This window comes from Macrotis lagotis, chromosome 2 (assembly GCF_037893015.1).
Source record: "Macrotis lagotis isolate mMagLag1 chromosome 2, bilby.v1.9.chrom.fasta, whole genome shotgun sequence".
In the NCBI taxonomy this organism is placed as follows: Eukaryota; Metazoa; Chordata; class Mammalia; order Peramelemorphia; family Peramelidae; genus Macrotis; species Macrotis lagotis.
This window is the reverse complement of record NC_133659.1, coordinates 128,885,374-128,912,218: the sequence shown is the minus strand read 5'-3', so window position 1 is coordinate 128,912,218 and position 26,845 is coordinate 128,885,374. Positions and strand designations below refer to the sequence as shown.

The window sequence follows — 26,845 nt, the reverse complement described above, 5'->3', positions numbered from 1 at the left end:
TTTGGGTTTGTTTTCTACAATTTAAACTAGTAGTAACTCTCCTCTTTGGGGTTCCCCTTTCAAAAATCTATTACCTGAATTCATTTTAGTAACTGTGATTTAATGGAAACTGCTATTTTTTTTTTCAAAAAAAAGAGGCAAAATTTCATTAACACTTAGCGAATTTATAAAAATAGGATAGTAATTGAAAATTTTCAGTGGTGTTAAGCTATTGCTATAGTAGCTGCCCTCTAGTTGCTACAATAAAATTATAAATCCCATTTCCTACCTTCCTGGTCCAGTTAATCTGGATTCATTGAAACAAATAGTTGAAGGAGTATAAAAAGCGTGTGTGTGTGTGTGTGTTGTGTGCATGTGTGTATGAGAGAAAAATAAGAGAGGACTGCATAAGTCATGGAACCAGCTGTTCTAGGTACTTGTCATGTTTTATTAAAAACTTTTCAAGTCTTGTGCATATGTGAAGTGCCCTCTCTGACTTTAAGGTTTGGTTAATAATACTAGTATATTTTTATAAGCTTGAAATTAAATGTGCCCCATCTTTTACTTAACATTTTCATTATTAGGGCAAATGTGCTAGAATTGAATCTCAACATTTTTAGGCACAGATGGAAAAAAGTTATTGGCTCCTTGAAAATGTATGAGAAAAAAAAGGATCCACAAAGCATGTATGTACTTTCAAACCAAGCTGTAGAGATCAAGAAAAGAACTTTATTGTTGATCCCAAGATTTCTAAATTGTCAAGAGTTTTATGAAGTTGTGGTGGAACTAGTTAACACTTAGAGCTTTGGGTATTAAATGACTTTGCTATGGACTGATATTAAATGTTTCAAAGGATTGCTTTATTAAATTTTCTGGGTTTTTTTTGGTTACTTTTCTCAGATTATATTTAGTAGTTTAAATTTTCTTAAAACATAAGAACTTTGGGTCTATTTATTTTCACTTGTTTTACTAATTATTTACAGGACACCCTATGTTAACTTTTTTATTTTATAAATGTGTATGTAGTATATTAAACATCTTTAAAAGATTTTTTTGGGTTCAATTGAAACATTAACTTTTGATTTGTTTTACTAGGGTTTTTAAAAAATAATTACACACTTTTTCCATGTCAGTGCACAGCACTTACCGAATTGTTTGTATTCCCTTTCTTTCAATTCAATAAACAGAATGAATAACTGAATTTAGTGGTTTATCCTCCCTGGATTTTTCAGTATTAACACTTTTTTACTTAGAAACTTATTTATATATTATTAACTCACTCGAATTGGTAGGATCAGAATTTGACATATGACCAATCTAAAATTAATATTCTATATGTTGCACACCAAGAAAAGATCATGTAATTTGTACCACTTTAATGTCAGAACTATTAGTGGACAATGGCCATTAAAGTATGGATTCCTTTACTGGAAGGTAGAGCAAATTTTAGGAAAACATCTTCAGGAACAAGCCAAGAAAACAACTGCTTAAAAAGTTCATGATAAAGCATGTTTTATAATGTGAAATGTACCCACTAAAGACCTTTATAGAAAAGAAAATGTATGAACTTCAAACATACATCCTACTGTGGCAATAATCTATGGTGTAATCTAGGGTACTTCAAACATAGGCCTTTCCATTGTCATTATCAAGAACAGTTGTGTATTTTTGAGTGTTGGTCATTCAATTAACCTGTCATCCTTTTAAGGTATGCTCTATTTTTCTTCTGCCTTTCACAGCCAAATGCCTAGATAAGGTTGCCTTAATCTTTACTTCTCTTACTCACTTTTAACAACCCCTTGCAACCCTGCTACTACACCACCACTTTTACCACTTTTCTGAAACTGCTCTCTCCAAGTTAAATTACTGACTTGAGAGAGACACATTGGCTTTGACTATTGGCAAGCCACTTTAAATCTTAGGGCCTTAGGCAACCCTCTAACTTAAGTTATTGAAATAAAAGTACTCTATGCCAACGAAGTCACAGGTGTAGACTCTATCCTCTAAGTGGAACATAACCCTTGAGGGAAGAGACTTTCATTTTTATCTCACCTTATCTGGTACTAAATAGATAAAGCTGCAACATTTATATTATCTTCACTTTACCTGTGTGTCCATCTTCTCTACGTGTCTTTGTAAATATACTCGTCTCCATATTGGCATCTTTAAACAGCTCTTCCTTTTTGGATGTGTTGGAAGAATTTATTCTTCATCCCTTTTTGCCCAACTTTCCATGAGAATTTTAGGATTCAAGATGTTACTTCTCTTTTCTTTGACCTCTTGGAAATCTTCAAAATCTGGGTATCAGATAATCCCCAGCTTTTCCCTCCTTATCTACCCTAAACTATAAGTGAAATGATAACTTCCTTCCAGGTCAGTAAGAACAGATTGACTTGGCTATTTTTGATTAATCTTGGATTTACATGTTTTTAATTGATGAAGAAAAAGCTTTGAAATCAGAATAGGAATTCTTCCTTGTAAATAGCTGATTGGTAACATTTCTTAAGTCTATAAAGAAATTTGGGGTGAAGCTAGTTCAGGACTGAAAAGTAGCAAAAAATAGTATTAATATTATGTAGCTTGTTGAAGTATGAAAAACCAGAAGCCCAAATCAAGTGTTTTCTTTCTAGTAGTTTTAGTAATCACATACCTACAATTACTGTAATACTTAGCTTTCTACTCTTGTGAAGTGCAAGGTTCTTTGGTTTTCTTAACAGAGTCACCAATGAAGCTTCCAATACAATCTAGGGAGTTCCATCCAACCTGATAACTATGGTGTTAACCAAATCTAAAAGATAACTTCTTTCTAGAATCTACGCCACAGGCCAGGACTTCATGATACTACTGCCTTATACCCATCTCTTCTCCCCTGAATGAATTTGGATAACTTGAATTTCAGACTGGCTTGGGGGAAAAATGATTGGATTGTATTAATAGGAAGATATGTTTGCTTTACACACTTCCTCAGTAATACCACACCATCCGGGAATTCTTTAAGAGAGTTTACTTTTAAGTTACTTATGGGGCACATTTAGCCATTATAAAAATATCTGAAGGACTGCCCTGTGGACAAAGAATTAGACTAATTTTGCTTGACTCTAGGAGGAGTAATGGATATGAATTTTTTTATCAGCAGACTTGCGATAAGTATAAGGCAAAAAATTCTCTTGTTCATTAAAGCTCTGGGGCTGCCAGAGGACAGCAATGTTCCTCTATAACTGGAGGCCTTCAACTACTACCTGGGTATATGATTGGATATGGTGTAAAGGGATTTAAGCTATGCCTTTGATTAAGATCTAAGGCCTGCTTCAGTCTTGTGATCCAAAAGTGTGGCGAGAGGTCTCATGCAATCAGGGAAGACAAAAGGAATGCCTGGTAGGATTCTCCAGAAGCATAAAAAATCTTTTTAGCTGATATTCAAAACAAGTCACTACTCTGTGCAATGGATATTCCTATGTTAAATACTTATTGAAGAGATGTTGAGTTGGTCATTTTGCAAAGAAACATCTGGACCTACAATTCAACTTTCCAAACTTGACAGCTGGGCTGCTCACTTTGAAAACAAATTAAGTTTTGTAGCTTTTTACCCAGAAGGGAGACTATAAGATTACTAAAAGGGATAATATGTTCCAAGCACCAAGATGTAGCTACAAGAACTTTTTCTGGCCTGCTGATTGAAGTATTCATACCCCCTTCCCAATTCCTTTTATCTTACCAGAACCCCATTTCCCTAATTGTAGGAACTCTCCGGGAGAAGAGTTTTGAGCTCAGTTGCCAGTACCACTAAGGCTGGATCTGACATGGGCATGAGAGTAGCCCACTTTATCGATTATTCTCACATCTTAAGCACATTTGGCTGCTCAGGCCTGAAGACAGATAGTGATTAATATTTCTGGGCAAGTCATAACCACATTGTATTTATGTACTCGGTTGCAAAGATTCACATTGTAACCTAGATTTGGCAAATAATGCTGATATGGTGAATTTCCCTCATCAGCTGTGACAGATTTACAGAGAGAAATGAAAGATTACTGTTATGGTGTAATTGTGAAAGTATTAGAGCCGAGGTAAATGTAACCAGCCAGAACAGTTATTGTTTATTTGGCTTTAGACAATAATAGACTTGATTTCAAATTGTGATTCCAACCACAATCATCCCCAGCTTACAATTCAGTCAGCATCTCCTACCAAATATTCCCACTCTAAAACCATGGAAATATCAGAAAGAATGAATGCTTGGATCAATGATTTTGAACCATGACAAACAAATTAAGAATTGGTGGAAGCCATTAAGACTATGTTTAAGGAATTGAGGTGTGGTTGGAACAGCTAAATTAATTGTCCTGGCTACAATTTTTGCTCTCTTTGCATTTGTCCTACATTTAAACAGATGAACATTGTCACTGGGTAAATGACTTAAAAAGTTAAGAATTCTGTTGAAATGTCATTTTAAAAATAATTTTATGTGAAAAAACCTTCATTCAAAGTCTTACAAATTTTAAAGCATATTAAATACATGGAAATGTAGAAGTATAGAGAAAGAAGACAGCTAATTTTCTTTTAACTAAACTGATAACTGACATGGTGAGCTCCACCTTATCTGTAAACTTAGGTATATTTTTGCTAACCCAAGAAACTTTTGTTATATTTATTCTTTATTTCTTTGGCTTGCAATTCTTCAATGATAGTACCATTCTTTCAATAAATGATGATTTTCAACACAGAAGATCAAATTGGGTGCCTTGATTATGTAGACTAGGACTGAGGCTGAGAACCACAAATCTACAAAAACTCCATTCATGTTTTTTAAATACTTTATGTGGTAAAAATACAGCAAAAATAGTTTTTTTGGGTTTGTTTGTTTTTTTTTGTCCAAAGAGGAAAAAAAATATACTGCTTAATGGACACGGTTATAGGTATGGACTAAACTCATTTCTGGCTCCTCAACTGTTCACTGTAGTGTAGGACTCCCAACTTCAGCATCTCCTTCCAGGTTCAGTCATTTATCAAAGCCAGAATCATACTAGAAAGAAAAGAGATCGATGTTAACATGTGTTTAAGGAAGACATACAAGAATAGTTCAACCAATCTCAACTACATAATGACATATTCCTACTTTGAATCTGTACAGCTCAGCAGCTAATACTGTTTTGATTAGAAAAATCTGAACCTAAAAGGAGCAGAACTGAAATCCATATATAGTATTTGCTTCCCATCAATTTATGTATATACATCTTATTTAACAAGGGAAAAACATTCTTATGATAATTAAAATAAATTCAGTAGGAGACAGCTAGGTGGCGCAGGGGATAGAGCACCAGCCCTGGAGTCAGGAGTACCTGAGTTCAAATCTGTCCTTAAACAAGCCACTTAACCCCATTGCCTTGCAAAAAATAAAATAAAAAAATAAATCAGTAAATATATAGAGTTAGGCAAGGGAGATGCTAAGATTAAAGATGACAAAAATACTGTTCTCAAGATTTACAATCTAAAGGATAAATATATTAATATCAGGCACTTAGTAGAATGTTATCAGTTCAAAGGAGAGTCTGAACTGTAGATAAAAGTACTACACAAATTGAATAGAAAATATAAGGCAGAAAAGAGAGATTTCAACTGCGGTACATTAGAGAAGGCTTGAAGAGAGTTCCCGAGCCAGATTTTCAGAGAAGTGAAAGATTTTAACAAAAACGGAAGGCCTAAATCCAGTCTGCAGACTGAATCTGAACATATGTACGTTCATTTAATAGACTAATTCAACCACCACTGAAGTGCCTGCTTTATATAAAATTCAATGGATTGATGTAAGAGACCCAGGATGTTGGCAGGAAAAGTGCATGTAGTCTAAGATGCAAAAAGTAAATGTTTAACAGTAGAGAAACAGGCAGAATTACCAAAGTCAATAGGAACAAGTTTAATTTCCATGTTTGCTAAAATGAATTTAAATGAAGCAGGTCTTCAATAGAGAATTTATTTATCCTTTAGTTTTCATTTTTGGTACTTCTGATGGATATATACACACACACACACACACACATACAAATACATATATATATGTATATGATATTTTCTTAATAAAGATATAAAAAGGCAAATACAGTGGATGATGGAAAACAATCTAAATGAATTCATTTCAATATAATCTATCAGGGGTGGGGAACAATTTTTCTACCAAGGGTCATTTGGATATTTATAAAATCATTTGTGGGCCATACAAAATTATCAGCTTAAAAATTAGCCTGCTATATTTGGTCAAACATTTGATTAATTCACCCTAAAAAGCTCCTAGCCCTGTCTGAGGTTGCCATAGCAACTCCAGACCCTAATATATTTCATGTTAAAGTGTTGTACAGTAACAGGCTTTTAGAAAATGAGTATTGTAGATGGGGCTGTTTCATGCACCAATGGAACAGACATAGGACGACAATTCAATAAAAAAAATTGTAGAAAAATTTTCCCTCCTTTTCTATGAACTAATTTCAAACAAAATACAATTGTATGCATAATTTTTTTGCTAATCTCTAAGTGTACAAAGTACTCTACTTGGAGTCAGACCTAAATTCTAATCTCTTCTACTACTTACTGCTCTTTGAATCCAGACAAATAACTTAAACCTCTCTAAGTCTTAGTTTCTTCCTCATCTGTAAAATAGGAAAAACACCTACTGTAGTATTTGCCTCACATACTGTGAAATTCAACTAAGATACATGTAACGTTTATGGCAGACTTTAAAATGTTATTTAAATATTGATAGTGATTCTTGAAGTCCTCCTCAGTGGTCAAAGGTCATTTATAAAATCTATCATTGATTCATAGTAACAACCATTGAGAATCTGCAGCTGATAAAAGTTTGAAATCTTGACATATATGTCAGTCTTAATAAGGACCTGCAATTTCATTAACAATGGAATCCCGTTTCAATTTAAATTCCAGAATGGTACCTGAGGCATAGAAGGATGAATGACTTGCCCATTCAGGTAGTAAGGGCCAAACAGAATTCAAATCTAGAACTTCTTGACTTCAAGTCCAGTAATCAACTTAATATTCAAGTCATGCTGTTAATAATATATTTTCTTTGTTTAACTAAAATTTGTGAAATGTACCCAGAGGAAAAAAAGAAAAGCCTCCTAAGTTTTGAAACAATAACCTATCCTTATTTGCTGGATCACAATGTTTTTCACAAGTCAGATAAAGTAGCTTATCCAAACACATAAGATTTTAGATTCTGTCTTTCCTTTGCCCTGGAGAATGAAGGTGAAAAGTACATAAAAGTAACGAAGATAAAGAAAAGGATTTAATGTTTGAAATTTGAAACAGGGTTTTGGTATCTGCTTCTATTCAATTTCGGGGGGGGGGGGGTTGGGTTGTTTTTTTAAGATCTGGCAAGGCAAATGGGGTTAAGTGGCTTGCCCAAGGCCACAGAGCTAGGTAATTATTAAGTGTCTGAGGCCGGATTTGAACTCAGGTACTCCTGACTCCAGGGCCAATGTTCTATCCACTGCGCCACCTAGCTGCCCCTTCTATTCAATTTCTAGTGATTCCCATAAGCCCCACCCTCACTCCCAACTGCTCTCAATCTTGATATAACATAAATAAGGATCATTTGGAAGCTGGGTTAGCAGGAGTCAATTTGGGGATGCCAAACTAGTTCACTTGTTTTTGCTGCCCTAGTGCCAGTTGCACTATGAATTTTGCACAGGACACAGAATTCAGTTGAGTTTATCATGTAGTGAAAACTCACAGATAAAGATACATAAAAAAATGGGTTTAATTCTTAATCAGTGGATAGTACTTTAAGCATGTTGCCACTTCATTGGCTCCCAAGAAGCTAAGTTAAAAAGGATATGGATACAATGACAATAGTAACTCCACACAGCTAAAATACAAGTAATCTCTGCAAGTCACCCTTTTGTGCTCTGATATGTCAAACATAAATGAAGTAAAATTCCTTGGCATATAGGAAAACCTTAATGATATTTCACTTACCTATAAAGGTACATGAAGAAACAAAGCAAATGAAAACCAAGCTTGATCATGGCTTCCTTCATGTGTGTCTTCAACTGCCCTCGGTTGTGTATCTCAGTAGGATCAAACACTCCCATGTTCCCACTTGGCACCATAATGAATCTGGAAGATTAAAGAATAAAAAATGATCAAATGATACTATTACTAGGACTATACTGTAAAGAGATTACCAATAGGAAAGTCAATCCATCTGAACAAAAATATTACTACCAAAACTATTTATGATATGGGGTGGAGGGGGGAGCAGGGAAAAAACTTTCTATCCAATGATTATGGTTTGTCTTAACAAAATATATTTTAATATTCCTTAAATTTAATTGTCCTTAAACTAAAATTCCTTAAAAAATGAAGAATATAAAGAAATATGAGTACTTAAAGTAAGAAAAAGTAAAGAACTAAAGCAGCCACTGACTAAAAATCATTTAAAATAAGTTTTAGAAACAATTTCATGAGAAATATTTAGATATTCATGCTTCCTCAAACCGAGTCATATTATAAATGATACTGCTGCCTCAAATTTCAGTCTTTTAATATGATCAAAATATAAAGTGACTGTTTAAATTCAGTCTCAGACAGATGAATAAAGCACTCAGAGAAGGGAATACTTCAATTCAAATCCCTCTTCAAACCTTATATTGGGCAAGTGACCATCTCTCTCAATCTCAATTTCCATATTCATAAAATGACACCTACTTCATAGAATTATGAGGATCAGTAATATATGCACAGAATCTTGCAAGCCTTAAAGCATAATATAAACATTGGCTATTATTATTATAAATACATATATTCATGTGTTTGGATACACACCCATCTCTCTCTCTCTCTCTCTCTCTCTCTCTCTCTCTCTATATATATATATATATATATATATATACATATACACACACACACAGACATATACATTCTACATACTATTATAACATTTCTAATAACAATAGAACTGTCTTCTTCCATGACCATGTGTCTAATCACCTCAAAATATGAACATTCCCCAAGGTTTTCTTTGATAATCACTATGTCTACCTCTAAATGATGTTTTCTCATTATCCCTCCTTCATGTACTCTACTGGAAAAAGTAGCCTCAACATCTTGCAGTTACAGAACTTAATAAATTATTGCATTAAATCGAAAATTTTATAGGAGGTAATATGATAGAAGTGATTTTTAAAAAAAGATGAATATAGCATATGTGTATAGGAAGAATTAAACAAAATAGTGCCTGCCCTCAAAGAGCTACAATCGATTGGAAGGAAAAATATGTAAACAGAAAATTAAATACAAACTGTACAGAGTAATATCTGAGGCAAGGGCAGATATTGAAGATATCAGGATAACTTTCCTTTAGATTGAGGTACTTGGGTTGAACTTTGGAAGAAGTAAGGAATTCTCAGAAACAAAGGTGAAGAAATATACATCAGACATGAGGGACAGCCCATGTAAAGGCAAGGTGACACATGATGTGGTATCACATATAGAGAATACAAGAGGGCCAAGTTGCTAGCAAAGAAATGATGGAGTCACAAGCTGAAACCTCCCAGAAGCCTGGAAAGATTGGCTCAAGCTAACAATGAAAAGCCTATCAGAAGAATCTATTTTATTCTACACAAAAAGAGCCCCTCCAAGCCTCTTCACATGGGCGAACCCATGGTGTAGTTATATCTTGACAGTCATATGTAGGATGAAACAGGAGCAATTGGAGGCAAGGAGGCCACCTAGAAGGTTAGTATAATATTCCAAATCCTAAACTAGTATAATTAAAGGAAATGCTTTTATTAAAAATTTTAAAGATTACTTTTATTTATTTATTTAAGGGAATGGGGTTAAGTGACTTGCCCAAGGTCACACAGCTAGGTAATTATTAAGTGTCTGAGGTTGGATTTGACCTCAGGTCCTCCTGACTCCAGGGCCAGTATTCTATCTACTGCACCACCTAAGCTGCCCCTATTAAAAATTTTAGGAAGCAATCAATGCTTCTTTAGAAGCTTGAGCCAATTCCTCGTCATTGTCAATAGGCAGCTGATAAAACAGCATAGAAGTCAATGAGCTAAGGGCCATGAAGGACTTCTATCATTCCCAAGTTCTTATATTAATACACAAACCTTTCCCAACCTGGATATAAGGTATAAAGTGAGAAAAGATGATGTCTATCACATCATTTGGAAGCCAAGTGAGCAGGAGTTAATCTTGGGAGACATATTGTGGTAAAAACAAGACCTGATAACTAATTAGATGTAATGGATGAATAATCTGTCAGTCAACTAGCATTTATGGAAGACTGCTAAGCACTAGGAATATAAAGAAAGGCAAAAAAACCCCAAACCTTTAAAAGCAATGAGGAGACAACATTCAAACAGCTGTCACCCAATAAGGATCAGATGAGATAAATTGGGGATAGTCTCAGAGGCAAGAAACTCAGATTAAAATTAAAAAACTGTGACTTAGGAAGGCTGGGAAAGAGTCAGAGGATAGATCTGTGTTTGAATCTAGCCTTTGAAGCTCACCAACTCCCTTAGCCCGTTTCCTCATCTGTAAAATAAGGAGACTGAGTTCCCTTCCAGCTGCAGCCCTAAGACTCTATTAACCACTCCTCCCTCCAAAGAAGTCACCTTCTGGTCTGAAGTTCATTTTAGATGTTTCTTTAATCATGGGAGGGAACTCCTTAGGGCACTTGGACTAGGGCTTCCATTGCCTAAAGCAGGCAGCCCCCAACACTCCAAATCTCATTAAAATATAACTGGGAAATACTTAGCAAAATAAATAAAAATACAATAAAACATAGATAATATTAAGAGAAGATTTTCTCAGTCAATATATGGTCCTGAGGGATTCATATGTATGGTTTAGAGACTCCCTGGCTTTGACACCGCCAGTCTAAAGGATTGAAGTCAAACTACTTCACCTGAAACTGCAAAAACCATAGTTAGAAGGTGCAATAGATTGAGACTGAATTTGAACTTGGGGTCTATCTGATACACCTCCAGACTCAAGGTCAAATTCTGCCTCAGTCAGTTACTAGGTGAGACGATGGGCAAGTCACTTAACCACTGTCTGCTTGAGTTTCCCCCATCTGAAAAATGGCAATAATAATGGCACCCACTTCTCAGAGTTGTTGAGATAAAATGTGATATCTGTAAAGTGCTTTGGAAATCTTAAAGTGCTATGTAAATATTAGCTATTTACTACTGATCAATTTTCTCTTCCATTATTCTTCTATATAAAAATATGATCTATACAAGTTTCCTGTCTGTGTTTGGTAAAATGCCTAAAACCTATTTATTCTTCAAGGCCCTGCTCAGGTGACATGATGATCTCATCCCCCTCTCTCATTCAATTTACTGACAGTACCATTTACTTGACAATGAACTGTGTACTCTCTTAGGACATCTATTTCATGTTTGTATCATTAATTTAATTATTTAATAATTATATCTATATCTTATTTCCAGAAACAAGGTCCTTCTACCCAGGGATCACATTTTATTTTTCATGTCTCCCCCACAGTGTTTGACATAAAGCTTTGTCCACAGTAGATGTTTAATAAATATCCTATTGAGCAACTGAGGAGGAAATTATTTTTAAATGTCTAATGAACTTGCCATCCACAGATAATTATTCTTCTGAAGTATGCTTATGGAACCTATCCTTCCTTCAAATATACCTACTTAAAGTTTGTCCTCATGTAATTACAAGGAAGGGAGATCTTTGGACTTGACATCCAAAAATCAACCAAAGGGAGTGCCTTCCTCTGTTATAATCTAACTACAGGTACAAAGGTAACTACTTCAGAGCTCTTAATTTCTTCTGAGCATTTCAGTTTCCAATAAGATAAGTAAGCACTTGCATGCATTAAGTTCCTGATGCTGTGGTTTGTGGTGAGTTAAGAGTATATCCAAGACCTAGAGTCTAAGAGATTTCAGTCCCCAGTATTGCTCATGTATGGTATATTATGGTCAGAAAGAGACAGCACTTTAGATGTAGTGGGGTCTTGATTTATCAAGAATGAGTTCAAGGTCAGTGGTAGATCTATGAGACATAAACATGTTGACACTGCTCAAGTACATTTTTCTTCTTTTTAAAAAATGACAAAGACAAAAAATAACTTTCTGATTTACAGATTTAGTTCTATGCCAATCAAACTATCAAGAAAATACTTTACAAAGCTTGACAAAATTATAACAAAATTCATTTGCAGAAACAGAAAGCCTAAAATTTCCAAAGAATAATGATAAAAAGTAGAAATGAAGGGGCAAAATCTAAAATAAGCAGTAAAATAATCATCAAAAAATTTTGATATTCATTAAAAATCAGAAATAACTAAATTCAATTACCCAGTATTCTATAAACCAATTAATTCCCTATTTATTTGGCCACAAGTGGAAAAATTGTTTGGAAAAAACAAAAAAAACAAAAGACTCTCAAAAATAAAGACTAGCATTTATACCAAGTACCACAACAAATTCCCAAATGGTTTTTAAAAATATAAGATGTCACATCACACACACAAAAAAAGCAGAAAAAGACATGGCATTATCAATAAAACTAAGAATTCTTAACCAATCAAGGGATAAAGACAATTAAAGAATTAAAAATAAATTAGGCTACAGGATAGCAAAAAGTTCTTGAACAAAATCAATGCAACAAGAATGAGAACTCTATAAAAAAATATTCCTGATCAGAGTCTGATATCCAAAATGAAAATGGATAAATATATATATGTATATATATATAGAGAGAAAGCCATGAATAGTAAAATGTTTTGAACAATTCTCAAAATAAGAACAATCATTAAATAACTCTTAGTCACTCATAATTTTAAAAATTACGAATCAAAATATCACTTGAGATTTTATCTCACCAGCAAATTCACAAAGATAACAAATGATAGGAGTAATACAATGTTGGAAAGATTGTGGGAAGACAAGTACATCAGTACTCATTTGGTGGAACTATGAATTAATCCAATGATTCTGGAAAGCAAGTGGAATTATGTGGAAAAGTGATTCAAATGTCCAGACCCTTTTAAGTCATGATCCCACTGCTAGATCCCTATCCCATGGAAAACAAAAATAGAACGAAAAGTCTCATTTACACCAAAATATTGGTCATATCCCTTTTTGTGAGAGCAAAAAAAAAAAGAAAAAAAAAAAACAACACCCAGAAAATAGGTGCACACTGATTGGGGAAAAAGCTAACAAATTGTGGTACGAACGTCTAACAAAATGTTACTATGATTTAAGAAAAAGGACAAATAAGAATACAGAGAATATGAACTGATGCAAAATGAAGTAAGCAGCACCAAAAAAAAATATACACAATAACTACAATAATGTAAACGAATAAAAAAATAAGTCAAACATTATGATCTATTATATACAACTATGCTAGGCCCCAAAAGAGAGATGAAAAACTTTACCTCCCTTCACCATGGAGATGAGTGACTAAGCATAAATACTGCATATATTTCCTAAATCATATTAGTTTTTGCAGAAACATTTTTTTCCCTTTTCTTTGTTACAAGGAATAGCTCAGGGCAGCTAGGTGGAGCAGTGGATAGAGCACTGGCCCTGGAGTCAGGAGTACCTGAGTTCAAATGCTGCCTCAGACACTTAATAATTGCCTAGCGGTGTGGCCTTGGGCAAGCCACTTAACCCCATTTGTCTCACAAAAGGAAAAAAAACCAAGGGGGGTGGCTAGGTGGCGTAGTCGATAAAGCACTGGCCTTGGAGTCAGGAATACCTGGGTTCAAATAGGGTCTCAAAAACTTAATAATTACCTAGCTGTGTGGCCTTGGGCAAGCCACTTAATCCCGTTTGCCTTGCAAAAACCTAAAAAACAAAAATAAACAACAACAACAAAAAAAAACAAGGAATAGCTCTCTGAGTTACAAGGAATACTTGGGGGGGATCTGAAGAAGAAATCAAAACAAAATATATTAACTTTTGAGTGAAGAAGGTCTGAACTAAAGGAGTAATAATATTTTTTGTTTTGCTTAAGCAAGATATAAATGCAAAAGGAAAGTCAAGTTTCCAAAAGGATTAAACAACTACCATCAAAAATGTGGTTGTGGTTTTAAGCACCATTTGTTGCTATTTCATAGTTCTTTTCAAGTGAGAAAGTATTCTGTATATTTATAGAACTGTGAGTGTATTTGCAATCTGGTATATTTGAACAGAACTATATGGTTAAGTAAAGGCTTTAGAAATTGTTATAGTTATCTAATTTGCATGTTATAATATATAATCTGCAATGACTTGTGGGTTATCTGTGGTCTGGACAAATCCATACCTACAGATATAAAATGCAACAAAAAGTCTAACATGTTCAGTCTTTTGACAATCCTCAAAATTTTTTCCTTGAAAGAATTCAGTACTGAATGAAAGAACATTTTTCAAGTTTATGGTAGCTAAATATTGTAGACTTGATAAAATATTTACAAAACAAATTTATGCTTTTGTACCATAAGAGTCTTGAAAATTGCTCCAAAGTAAACAATTCGTGCATGTCACACAAGTAATAAAGATCCTTCTTTCATTTACTGTATCAATCAATAATTCCTCATTAAGAAGTTTTTTTTTTAAAGTACAATTAAATGTTTTAATTTACTTTCAAATGTGGCTTCATACATCCTCACTTCTCTAGGCTAAAAAAATTGCCTAATGAAGTAATTATATATGCTGTACTCACCGATATACATTCCAGGTAGCAACAGGCAAGTTGAGGAGAAAGATGAACCAGTGCAATGAAATAAGCATTAATACGGTAACAATAGTGTGGCCAATCAATTCTGGGACCACCCACTGAAAAGAAAGGAAGCACATTTTACCTTCGGGGCAAATTGCTTGTAGCCAAATCTTTGAGTATAAAGAACCTCCTCCACACTGGTGCCTCAGGATTTTACTCAAGGGCAGATGCCTAAGATATTCAAGTGGCTTCACTGCCTATGCAACCAATTTACTACCTATGTGACTAATTCAGTTATTTTAAAAAACATACTTAAATTTCATGTTTAAATTTATCAGAGTTGGAAAGCCTTGATTGAAAGGGATAAGAGGAATCTGTTTTACTTTCTATTTCAATCTCTACACTTAAAAAAAAGTCAATAAGAACACAAGTTAGGGCACTACAGGTGGAGAGGGACCTCTAATTTTAGTGGCATAGAAAACTCTTAGTAAGGAATTTCTATCAACACAGGCCAGCCAGTACCTTTTTTTACAACTTCTGGTTTTTAAAGAGTTGCCCTAAGTAATACTATCAAACTCAAATAGAATTAGGGACCACTAAACATAGATTAAGATCCTGCAGCTGCAAAGTGATTTAGTTTTAAAATGTGACATTTATTGTATTTTTATTTATTTACTTTGTTAAATATGGCTCAATTACATTTTCAGACTCTAGTCCCACATTTGCTGCCTCTGGTTTATAACAATGAAAACTAAGTTCACACACTATAGATATGTCAGAGGGGAGACTTGAACTAAGGCAATTCTGATTCCAGGACCTGCTATGCCACTTGGAATAGCTAATAAACTGATAACAACTAATAAGACCTTTCAACCAAGAATCTCAATGTACTTTACAAATACAACATTCTCCTGGAAACCACCATTCAACTCAAGGAAAGATACAAACCTAAATACTGAATAAAGCTTAAAGTAAATACTTGGGGGTAGAGAAATGGTGGCAAAACCTGGACTTAAATTTAAGATCACATTATTATATTAATATAGCAACCCAATTTTAGTTTCTTCATTTATAACTCCATTTTACATACACTGCAACTATTGTGGTTTTCCTCTCAATGGGGTAGAGCAGAGGATGTGGGAACAGAAGAATCTAATAAAATGTTTTGCATTAACATATTTTATTAATGATGCAGTATAAAAAGCTAAACAAAAGGAAGTATCAAAACAACTCCCAATTAGTCAGAGTCTCCTACTGGGTAATTTACTTTCTAGGGACAAACCATAACATATTTATATCTTTCACATTTTCTAAAAATGTGGTCAAACTTTCAAACTACTAACAAATGTATAATTTAGTTCAACAGTCAGCAATATTTATTTATACCAGTCTTAATTTCTTTCTTTAAACAATGTCATTAATCTGGTAGATTAGAATGTTGTTAATCCAGTGTTCAGAAAAGTATTTGAATACATATTTCATACTATTCTTAGAAAAACTGAGGGGGCGGAGCCAAGATGGCGACAAGAAGGGATCGAGTCTTAGGAGCTCTCTGATAAAATTCATCAGCTAAGGACAGAACCCACAAAGGGTCCCAGTGAGGCAGTTCTCCTACTCAAGGTAACCTGGAAAAGAGCAGAAAGGCTCTGCTCCCCGGGGTGGGAGGGGTGGCCTGCCAGAGCTAAAGAACTTCAGCCTCCCCAGGGCGCTGGGAGCCCCAGCTCACTGCAGCAGGGGAGTCTCCTGAGCTGCACCCCGAGGAGCACCAGGCACAAAGTGGGGGAAGAGCGGGGGACCTCTGCCAGAGTGAGCACGTGGAGCCCAGCCCTCAGGGCACACAGCCAGCAGCACGGTCTTTCCCCAGCCCTGATCCAGGAAACAGAAGCAGGTGGAGCCTGTAAGCAGGAGCCACCAGGGCATGAGCCCATAGAGCTGAGGGAGGGGAGTGAAGAGAGACTGCAGAGCTCTGTCCTCTGCCTCTGGAACAGGACTCTGGGGCTCTGACCACATTCAGATCCTGATCGCAGTCTAGGCCCCGCCACAGAACAGCAGGGTCCCCACACCTCAGCCCCATGGCAGGGGGAGGTGCTTATGGTCATTCACAGACCAGGAGGGAGGACAGAGCCTCACACACTGAGAACTTTGTGGGAATGTCCCAAAAGCTCAAGAAACACCCCAAACCAGGCCCAGGCTGGGAAAATGAACAAGCAGAGAAACAAAAAGAAGACTATTGAGAAATATTTTGCAAATGAGCCCAAGAAGGACCAAAATACTCAGTCTGAAGATGAGGAAGCACAAGCTCCTGCATCTAAAGACTCCAAGAAAAACAGAAATTGGGCTCAGGCTATGACAGAGCTCAAAAAAGACTTTGAAAATCAAATGAGGGAGTTGGAAGAAAAACTGGGAAAAGAAAGGAGAGAGATGCAGGAAAAACATGAAAATGAAGTCAGCAGCCTAGTCAAGGAAATCCAAAAAAATGCTGAAGAAAATAGCATGCTAAAAACCAGCTTAGGTCAAATGGATAAAACAGTTCAAAAAGTTACTGAGGAGAAGAATGCTTTAAAAAGTAAAATTGGCCAGATGGAAAAAGAGATAAGAAAACTCTCTGAGGAGAACAAATCCTTCAGACAAAGAATAGAATTCAGGGAGATTGATGAATTTACCAGAAATCAGGAATCAATACTTCAAAACCGAAAAAATGAAAAATTAGAAGAAAATGTGAAATATCTCATTGAAAAAACAACTGATATGGAAAACAGACTTATAATTTAAAAATTATTGGAATACCTGAAAGTCATGATCAGGAAGAGCCTTGACATCATTTTCAAAGAATTACAACAGGAAAATTGCCCTGATATTCTAGAAGCAGAGGGCAAAATAGAAATGGAGAGAATCCACCAATCCCCCCCCCAGAAAGAGATCCCAAAAAACCAACCCCTAGGAATATTATAGCCAAGTTCCAGAACTCCCAAGTCAAAGAGAAAATATTACAAGCAGCCAGAAGGACACAATTCAAATATCGTGGAGCTGCAGTCAGGATCACACAGGACTTAGCAGCAGCTACATTGGAAGCTCGTAGGGCTTGGAATACAATATACAGGAAGGCAAAAGAGCTTAGAATGCAGCCAAGAATGAACTACCCAGCAAGGCTGAGTGTCCTCTTCCAGGTAAAAGATGGACTTTCAATGAACCAGGGGAATTTCAAATGTTCCTGTTGGAATGGCCAGAGCTGAACAGAAGGTTTGATCTTCAAATACAGGACTCAGGTGAAGTAAAAGGACTGGAGGAGAAGGGGGGAAATATGAGGGACTTAATGATGATGACCTGCATGTATTCCTGCATAGAAAAATGACACTGATACTACTCATATGAACCTTCTCAGTTAATAGAGCAGGTAGAGAGCTTTTATAGTTGAAGCACAGGAGAAAGCTGAATTTGAAGATAATATATGGTGTAAAAATGGAGTCAGTAGAAAAAAAGGGAAATGGAATGGGAGAAAGAAAAAGGAGAGGGGGAATAGTCCAGGATATTTCACATAAGATTTTTTTTTTATTACAATGAGCTATTGCAATGATATGGAAGGGGGGGAAGGCAAGGGGGAATGAGGGAAAATTTGCTCTCATCAGAGATGGCTAGGAGAGGAAACAGCAAATAGACATCTGGAGTAAGAAGGAGGGGGGAGCAGGGGGAAGGGGTGGGGATGTGAATAAAGGAGGAGAGGATGGACCATGGGGGGAAAGTGGCCAGATATTTAACACATTTTCTTTCTTACTTCTTGCAAGGGGCTGGGAATGGAAGGCCTGCCCAGGACCACAGGGCCGGATGGATTCTGGGCCTAAGGGGTGGTAGGGGGGCTCAGGGCTTCTTGGCCCCAGGACCAGGGATCTGTCTGCTGTGCCACTCAGCGACCCTACAGCAGAGTCATAGTGAAAGGAGAGAGAAAATATAGTACATGGTAGTGGAGAAATAAGAAAGGAGGGAGTTGCAATCAGCAATGGCAACAGTGGAAAAATATGGAAATAATTTTTGTGATGGTCTTATCATAAAGAATGAGATCCACCCATGACAGAGTTGTTGGTGTTGGAACAAAGACTCAAGCACATTTTTTATTATTATTATTTGGGGGAGGGCGCAGGGCAAGTGGGGCTGGATGGCCTGCCTGGGGCCACATAGCGGGGTGATCTTTGGGTGTCTGGGGCCAGATTTGGACCCAGGTGCTCCTGGCTCAAGGGCCAATGCTCTGTCTAACACCCAGCCACCCCTACTATTATTACTATTTTATTTTATTTTGGGTCTCTGGTTTTTTTTTTGAGTTTTGCAGGGCAGTGGGGATAGGGTGGCTTGCATGTCACACAGCTGGGTGATTGTTGGGTTTATGAGGCTGGATATGGACTCGGGTGCTCGTGGCTCCAGGACTGGTGCTTCATCCATTGCGCCACCCGGCCATACCTACAATTATTACTATTATTATTATTTTTTTATTTTAATTTTTTTCTCTCTCCCCTTTACTTTTTTCGCCCAAACAAGTCTATCTATATTCATGGGGGAGGAGGGGTATTTTGTTTACTTGTAAACAAGAATATTTTATTAATGTAAAAAAACATTTGTACAAAATGAGAATAAAAATAATAAATTAAAAAAAAGAAATCAAAAAAAAGAAAAGAAAAACTGTGGAGAGATGTAGGTTATATGTCTAATTACTAGTTGAAAGGATGATCTGATATCAACTTGGAAAGAGCTCTCCAATGGATTTCATAGAAATGTATTCTTGTATGCTGCTTAACATTCTTGGCAATGAAAGGTATAGATGGCATTCATATCAAATTTGCAGATGACACAAAACTAGAAGAGACAGTCTGGATGACTGAACAGGATCAAAAAAGATCTCATCTTGTGTCTGACTCTAAAAAAATGATATGTAACAAAGCTAAACATAAAGTCATGTATTTGGGTTCAAAAAAATTAACTTCCAGGCTATACCAGCTCATCTGAAAAAGTGCTAGTTTGAGTGTATTCAAAGACCAGTGAGAGGGGCAGCTAGGTGGCACAGTGGATAGCACACTGGCCCTGGAACCAGGAGGGCCTGAGTTCAAATCCAGCTTTACACACTTAATAAGTACCTATCTGTGTGACCTTGGGCAAATCACTTTCCCCCTTGGGGAAAAAAAAAACAAAAAAAGTTCAGTGAATCAAAGTGTGATATCCCTACCCAAAAAAATCAATGTGATCTGAAGCTGAATAAGGGGGGCACAGCTTCGAGAACAAAGAAGCAACAATCCATATTTACTATACCCTTGTCAGACATCTGGAATGTTGCACTCATTTCTGTGTACCAGAATTTAGGAAGGACACTGAGAAACCAGTGAGTGTCCAAGGAAGGTAAGCAGGGTGAAGGACCAAAGAACCACACAATATGAACACTGGCTGAAGAAAATATAAGGATGTTGAGTGAGAACAGGAAATTCAGAGAGCAAGGAGGTGCAATATAGCTCTCTATATAGATCTGTGTGGCATAGGGATTAGCCTGGATTAGTTTGACTTCAGTGAGTAAAACTAGGAAGAATGGATAGAAGACATAAAAGGCCTTAAGTATGATAGCAGGAAGTACCTCCCAATAATTAAGAACTGTTCAAAAGTAGAATGGAAAGACTCAGTAGGTTATGCACTCCTCCCAGCCCAGTATGCTATTGCAGTTGTCTATTTTTTCCCCAGATTTTTCTAAAGTATTGTTGGAATAAATAATGTCTTGAAATCCCTTCCAGGGGCAGCTAGGTGGCGCAGTGGATAAAGCACCGGCCCGGAAGTCAGGAGTACCTGGGTTCAAATCTGGTTTCAGAAACTTTACCTAGCTGTGTGGCCTTGGACAAGCCACTTAACCCCATTTGCCTGGCAAAAACCTAAAAAAAAAAACCAAATCCCTAATTTTGAAGTCCTGAAGTTCTTTTGATTTCTTGATAGAAACATAGGAACGGAATCCAATCTTAAAAGATTATATTGACAGTGTGAAAACAAGGTAAAGAAGGGTAGAAAATGCAGTCAGGAAAAAACATATAGAGGTGGTGCAGCTGTTCTAAATGGCATCCCTGTGTGACTACAAGAAGGCAGCTCACCACCAAAGCCAATAATATCACTCTCAGCCCTGAAACTAGGGAGTGAGTGCTATCATCAGTCCCAAAACAGATATACACTTATGAGATAAGACAAACAGCAAGACACTGGAGCTTGCTCTAGTTGGGGAATTCCAGGCAGAGCTGTATCATAAAATTCTCATTAAAATCTCAAGCTATCAAATCCTATATCCATGCTATAATTAGCTAATACCAGCCCAGACAATATTTAGGTGTCTTTAAAATGATTTAAATCAAGTGTTCTTAATCTGTTTTATGTGACAGAACCCTTTGGCCATCTGAGGAAGCCTTTGGATCTCTTTTTGGAGTAACATTTTTAATCACATAGGATTACTAAGGGAACCAATTTTATTAAAATGGCTATCAAAATATTTTTTAAAAAACAAGTTCACAGATCTCTGACTTACATGGATGGCAAAGAATAATCCTCTCATTCAAAAAGACCAGTACTTTTTTGTATGCACGTAATTTTTTTTTCATTTTTCAAAAGAAACCTCATAAAACATCCTATATACAAATCATAAATAATGGGTCACTCAACTAACCAAGAAATAATTGATTTGAAAGTTAACGATTCAGTAATAATATTACTTCTAGATAAGTAACTATGGTTTATTTAAAAAATCAAATTTTAAAATTTTCAGAGAAATTTTAATAGAAAAAATGGAAAAGACACTGAAAATGGTTTTTAAAGATATGTATATTTTACCTTTTTTGTGCAAAGTGTAAGACTTCCCACAGGATGAAATAATACTAATTGTATCACTTACATGTATTCAATTTCTGCAATTCAAATATTTTTACCAAAATAAAATTCTGGCTAAATTAAAGGTAGTGCTGCCTCAGTAGCCTGAAGGGAATCTTTTAAGCAAAAAAAAAAAAGCCTTCTATTTTGGTCTAACTATAATCTGAATTTTTTTTCTCCCAAATCTGGATTATACAAACTCAAAGTATGGCCTAAAAGCTTAAGTGTGCTGAAAAATGTTTAACAAGGAGGAGGCTAGAGGAGTATATAATGACAGATTTGTAATATGCATTGTTAACATTTTTTTCCTTCTCCTCACTTTCTTAACTCTAGACAACCAACAAATGATAAATTAAGCCCTGATCTCTATTATCTGCCAATTTCTGAGGTATAAATACCTATACAAACAATTTTAAAATGGTTCCAGCTGGTTCAGGCTGGCTCCCTGAATCAAATGTTATTGTGAAATGGCAAAACTAATCAAATCTCTGAGATGAAAGGGAAAACTAAGTTCCAACCCACCTTCCATATGATAACCCTTCAAATATGTGAAGACTGGAAATCTATTTGAAATTAAATCTGCTCTTCTCCATCCTAAACAACCTGTAGTTTCTTCAATCAATCCTCTTCTGACCTGGTTCCAAGTCCCTTCATCATCACAGATGATTTCCATCTTATCCCATGTCTAACCTAGAAACGAACATACTATATACATGTGATCTGACCAGGAGAATGAAGAATTGTACTAATATCTTCCTTATTCTGAGAAATGCATTTCTAATCATAGAGCCTAAAGTCAAGTTAAAGAGTTTTTCAGCAGATAAACCAAACTACTGACTCTAATTGAGTTTACAGTCAACTAAAATCCCTAAATCTTCTTATATCAACTGCTGTTAAGCCATATCTCTTCCATCCCATATTTATTAAGTTAACTTTTTGAATCTAAGAACTTTGAATTTTAGAGTCTGGTGTAGTAAAAACTATAATGGATCAGGAGTTAGAAGACAAAATCTGGGTCCTACCAGTTGCCTCTCTGTGTGACAGTGGACAAAGTCATTCTCTGAATTTCAGTTAGCTCACCTATAAAATGGAAATTATGCTTACACTCTCTATACTACAGGATTGTTCTAAAGAAAGTGTTTGTAAACTATTATCATCACTATAATTCCAATTCATGGACCTCCTGCAAACAGGTTGGATGCCTTACAGCAAATTTATAGAAAGATTTGGACAAGAGTAGCAAAGGATGGGCAGGCATGGATAAGTTGTAACCTGCACCATTTGGGAAAATCTAGAAGCAATGAGCTCAGATATCCATTTGCGATATTCATTTGAGAATAATACCAATTAAATTTCATCTTGTTAAAATAATTGGAATCTACTTTTTTTTATTCTGCTTGGCTTCCAAGAACTGAACCAGGGTTTCAAATAAGAAACAAGTTCTTTACAATTAAGAGTTGCCCAAAAATGAGACGGGGTTATCTTTGAGGGATGAGAGAATATTGTTTTCTCTCATTAGACATGTTCACAAGGAAGCCAGTATGTCAGGGACACTAGTAAAGATTCATGCTTCAGTTAGAGTCTGGACTAGAAAACTTTGAGGTTCCTTCAAGACTCCATGATTCTTTGAAAAGTCATTTAAAGTAGCACAATATGCTTTCTTACTATCTAGTTGCATGCCTTGAGTTTCAATTTCCTTTTCACCAAGTTTGTCCTACCATTATCAGTTTGAGGATCCTTTTTCTCGACTGAGAAGGCGGAAGGAGAGTAGCTGGGTATTTAGTTTCTTTTCTCCTTCTCATTTGGTAGCATTATTATTATACCATCTACCCCAAGGAGTACTCAGCCCTTTCCTAGTATCATTATATCAAATATATGTCCAAGTTCTTTATTGTCCTTGTAATGTATATTTTTTTTAAATTCTGAAAACTAGGGGTGGCTAGATGGCTTAGTGGATAAAGCACCAGTCTTGGAGTCAGGAGTACCTGGGTTCAAATCCAGTCTCAGACACTTAATAATTACCTAGCTGTGTGGCCTTCAGCAAAGTCACTTGCCTTGCAAAAACCTAAAAAAAAAGAAATTCTGAAAACTGGTTAATTCTGGCCAAGTGCCTTACTGATATTATCTTTAATGTTATATCCATAATTCAAACTTAACACGTATTCTAAAGTCAACTGTTCTACCATTGGTACAGGAAATTAGAAGACAGATTTTTTAAAAAGTCTTACCTTGTTTAATTTTGAGCAACAAGACCTAGCATTGATGTAGTCACATTCTAAATCAGATAATGTAATTATCTGAAGATCAAGATAAGGAACTATTAAATTTATTCTCTAATAATACAACACTGATTTCATTTTAAACCGTCAGAAAATGACTAAGTATACAACTCACATCACTCAGAGACAGAATAAGGGCTGATGATAAAAATCTTGCTATTTCCTTACTGAAGAACATTCAAGTAAGATTATTAAGACAACTTAAATCTCTCATTTGTTTTAACTCTATTCCCTCAACCACTGACATTCTTGGATAGTACTTAGTATTTCTGGGTCTCCTAAATGTAATGCAATGTGAAAAACAGGTAGATTAAAAGATCCAAAATAAAATTACAAAAATAGTAAAGCACAATTAATTTAAAAAATTAAAAAGAAATGGGACTATTCAGTATATATATATCCCTTGCCTCCATTTCCTCAATATCCTTGTCTACTTAACCTGGAACATTTTGGTTTTCATGCTCACCATTCTACAGAAAAGTGATATCTATCAGTTACAAACACTCCATTAGATTGTTTGCTCATTGTTGGGAGTTTTGGGCTTGTCTTGTGTCAAAAATAGTTATCAATTTTAAAGAATTTTAAAACTGTAGTAAAACCAAAAAGCATTATGCTCTAACAAAGTGAAAAATATAATTCTGTATAAATAACAGGGATTCTTAATCTGGGGTCCATGACCTTTTTTTTTCTTTTTACTCAGGTCCTCCTGACTCCTGGGCCAGTGCTCTATCTACTGCACCACCTAGCTGCCCCTGGTCCATGACCTTTTAAAAAATTTTGCTAACTATATTTCAATAGAAATGGTTTCCTTTATGATTGTATGCATTTTAAAAGACAACAGTTCTAAGAAAGAGTCCACAAGTTTCAGCAGAGACAAAAGGATTCATGACACAAAAAAAAAGGATTAAAAACTCATGAATTATAAAGTAACCAAAAAAAAAGTGGGAAGGAATGCTAATTTCTAAACCAGTCATTCCTTTATTTATTCAACAATTACTGAGGAGGCACCTTAATATTTTCAAGGTACTAAGCGCTAACCTAAAGGAGGCAGATTCTAGTTTAATTATAATGAAAATGTGATATGGCAGTATGCAATACTGTTAAGAAATGTAGGGGCAGTTAGGTGGCGCAGCGGATAGAGCACCTGGGAGTTCAAATCCGGACTCAGACACTTATTAATTACCTAGTTGTGTGCCCTTGGGCAAATCACTTAACCCCATTGCCTTGCAAAAAATAAAAATCAAAATAAATAAAAAAATAAATAAATGTGGTGTTCTGGGGTTAAGTATTTGTATTTTTCTAAGTCCTAAAGTGCCTACTTGGTTCAGTCCGGGGCTTCAATAGCTACATTCTGCTTTTGCATAGATGCGGTATAACATTGTCACCCGGCAGGATTAAATTTCAAAGATTTCCAGACTTGTAGACACTTCTGGCAGGTTCAGACTTATAAAGAGTTTCGCAAACTGCAAAAAGTAGATGCAAAAAAGGATGGAGGCCGTGGGCTAATGGTGTATTTATAGAAAGGCGATTTCTTCAAAACCGCCTCTTTTTCGAAGCATCCAGAAAAGGGTGTGTTCGTCAGCACGACGTGTGTGCGAGCCCCTGGGTGCTGGGGTGGGCGCTGCCTGGGCGGCCACACGCACAAGAACAAAGCGGGGCGCCTCAGGCATGCCGCGGGGGCTCCCCGGCACCTCCGCGGCCACGGGAGGGGGCGGCGGCCTCCGACCCCCACGCAGCCCCCCCCCGCACGAAAGCTGCTGGGCAAACCCGCCCTTCCTCCCCTCGGGGCGCCCGGGGCCGAGCGGGGACCCCCGCCCCCGGGCACACAGGCCGCTCCGGCGGGGCCCGGGAGCCGCGAGATCGGGCCGCGGCTGCCCCGCGCTTCCGCACGACACACCCACCCTCCGCGGCCCCGGCCCCGGCCCCGGCCCCGGCCGCCGCATCCCGGAGCGCCCGCCCGCGCCCGGCCCGCCACGCCGCAGCGCGGCCAACGAGGCCCACAGGCAAGGATACAAAATAGACGGAAAGGAAGATGAGGGCGCAGCAATCGATGAGCGAGAAGACGAACACCACCGCCTCCATCCTCGGGCGCCTTCCTCGCCGCCAGTTCCGCCAAACCGGCTACCGTCGGCGGAACCGCCCACCGATGGCCTCCCCCGCCCGCTGCATGCCGGGAATGGTAGTCCGCGGCGCCTCAGCCCTTCCGGCCTGGCCCCGCTGCACGCTGGGAAGCGCCCGTGGCCCCGCCCTCTGCCAACCGCGGGACTTTTGGTGCGCGCCTGGGCGCGGGGAGATGTGCGTCGCGTGCCGAGGGGCGCCCCGGCCCCCTAGCCCGGACACTTAGGGCGCATTTTCTGGAGAAAGCCATCCTCTAGACAGTTCGGCTTAAAACTTTATGAAAGCGACTAGTTTTGAAGAATCTTGAGCGGAGGGTCCGGAGAGAAGAGAGGACCTGGGTCCGAGCGAGCGGGGCTAGCGGTGTGGCCCCTCTGGACTGTGCTCCAAGGTCGGCTCTGGGCGCTAAGCCTGTGACGTCATAAACTCTCGCTGCTGTGTGTGGGACGAGAAGCCGCTTAAAGGAACAGAGACTCCTCTGAGCAAAAAGGAAAGTTCATTTGGGCTTTTCTAGAGAAAAGGGCACCCTCGAGGCTCACGAAGATCCAGGAGCTGCCCCCGGGGTCACGGTCAAGCAAGATTCTATGGCCTTGAGGCGGCTGGGTAGTGCAGTGTTCCACTCCGGCCCCTAGCCGGGTGGCTTTGGGCAAGCCGCTGTTATCAGACAAGAGGCTAAGACTACAAGGTCTCTTCTCTGGAAGTATCCCACTCTGTCCCTCCCTACCAGAATCTATGCAAGGTCTGTCTGGAAATAGTCCACTGTTTCACTCCCTAGCAGAATCAGGAGGGCTTCTGACTGGGAATGCAAGGGCTCTCTCTTCTAAGAATAGTCTAAGGGTAATAGTCTGTCTTTGTTTAAATGATTTTTTTTTTTTAGTTTTTGCAAGGCA

The 26,845-nt window shown here is 37.3% G+C and overlaps 1 protein-coding gene across 2 annotated transcripts; it reads right to left on the bottom strand.

Moving 5' to 3' along the window:
* Positions 1-4,053: 4,053 nt before the first annotated feature.
* On the bottom strand, positions 4,054-26,037 carry CNIH4 (cornichon family member 4). Of its 2 annotated transcripts, none has more exons than XM_074222784.1 (5): positions 25,854-26,024; positions 23,790-23,858; positions 14,692-14,804; positions 7,966-8,106; positions 4,054-5,002 (listed from the first exon to the last, which is right to left on the bottom strand). In XM_074222784.1, the coding sequence occupies exons 1-5, from the start codon at positions 25,920-25,922 to the stop codon at positions 4,975-4,977; spliced, it is 420 nt and encodes a 139-aa protein (XP_074078885.1). In that variant the 5' UTR covers positions 25,923-26,024; the 3' UTR covers positions 4,054-4,974. The 2 variants fall into 2 exon arrangements, with proteins under 2 accessions (XP_074078885.1, XP_074078886.1); XM_074222785.1 differs by lacking the exon at positions 4,054-5,002 and adding an exon at positions 14,639-14,640 and having other exon boundaries at positions 7,966-8,057; positions 25,854-26,037.
* Positions 26,038-26,845: the final 808 nt, after the last annotated feature.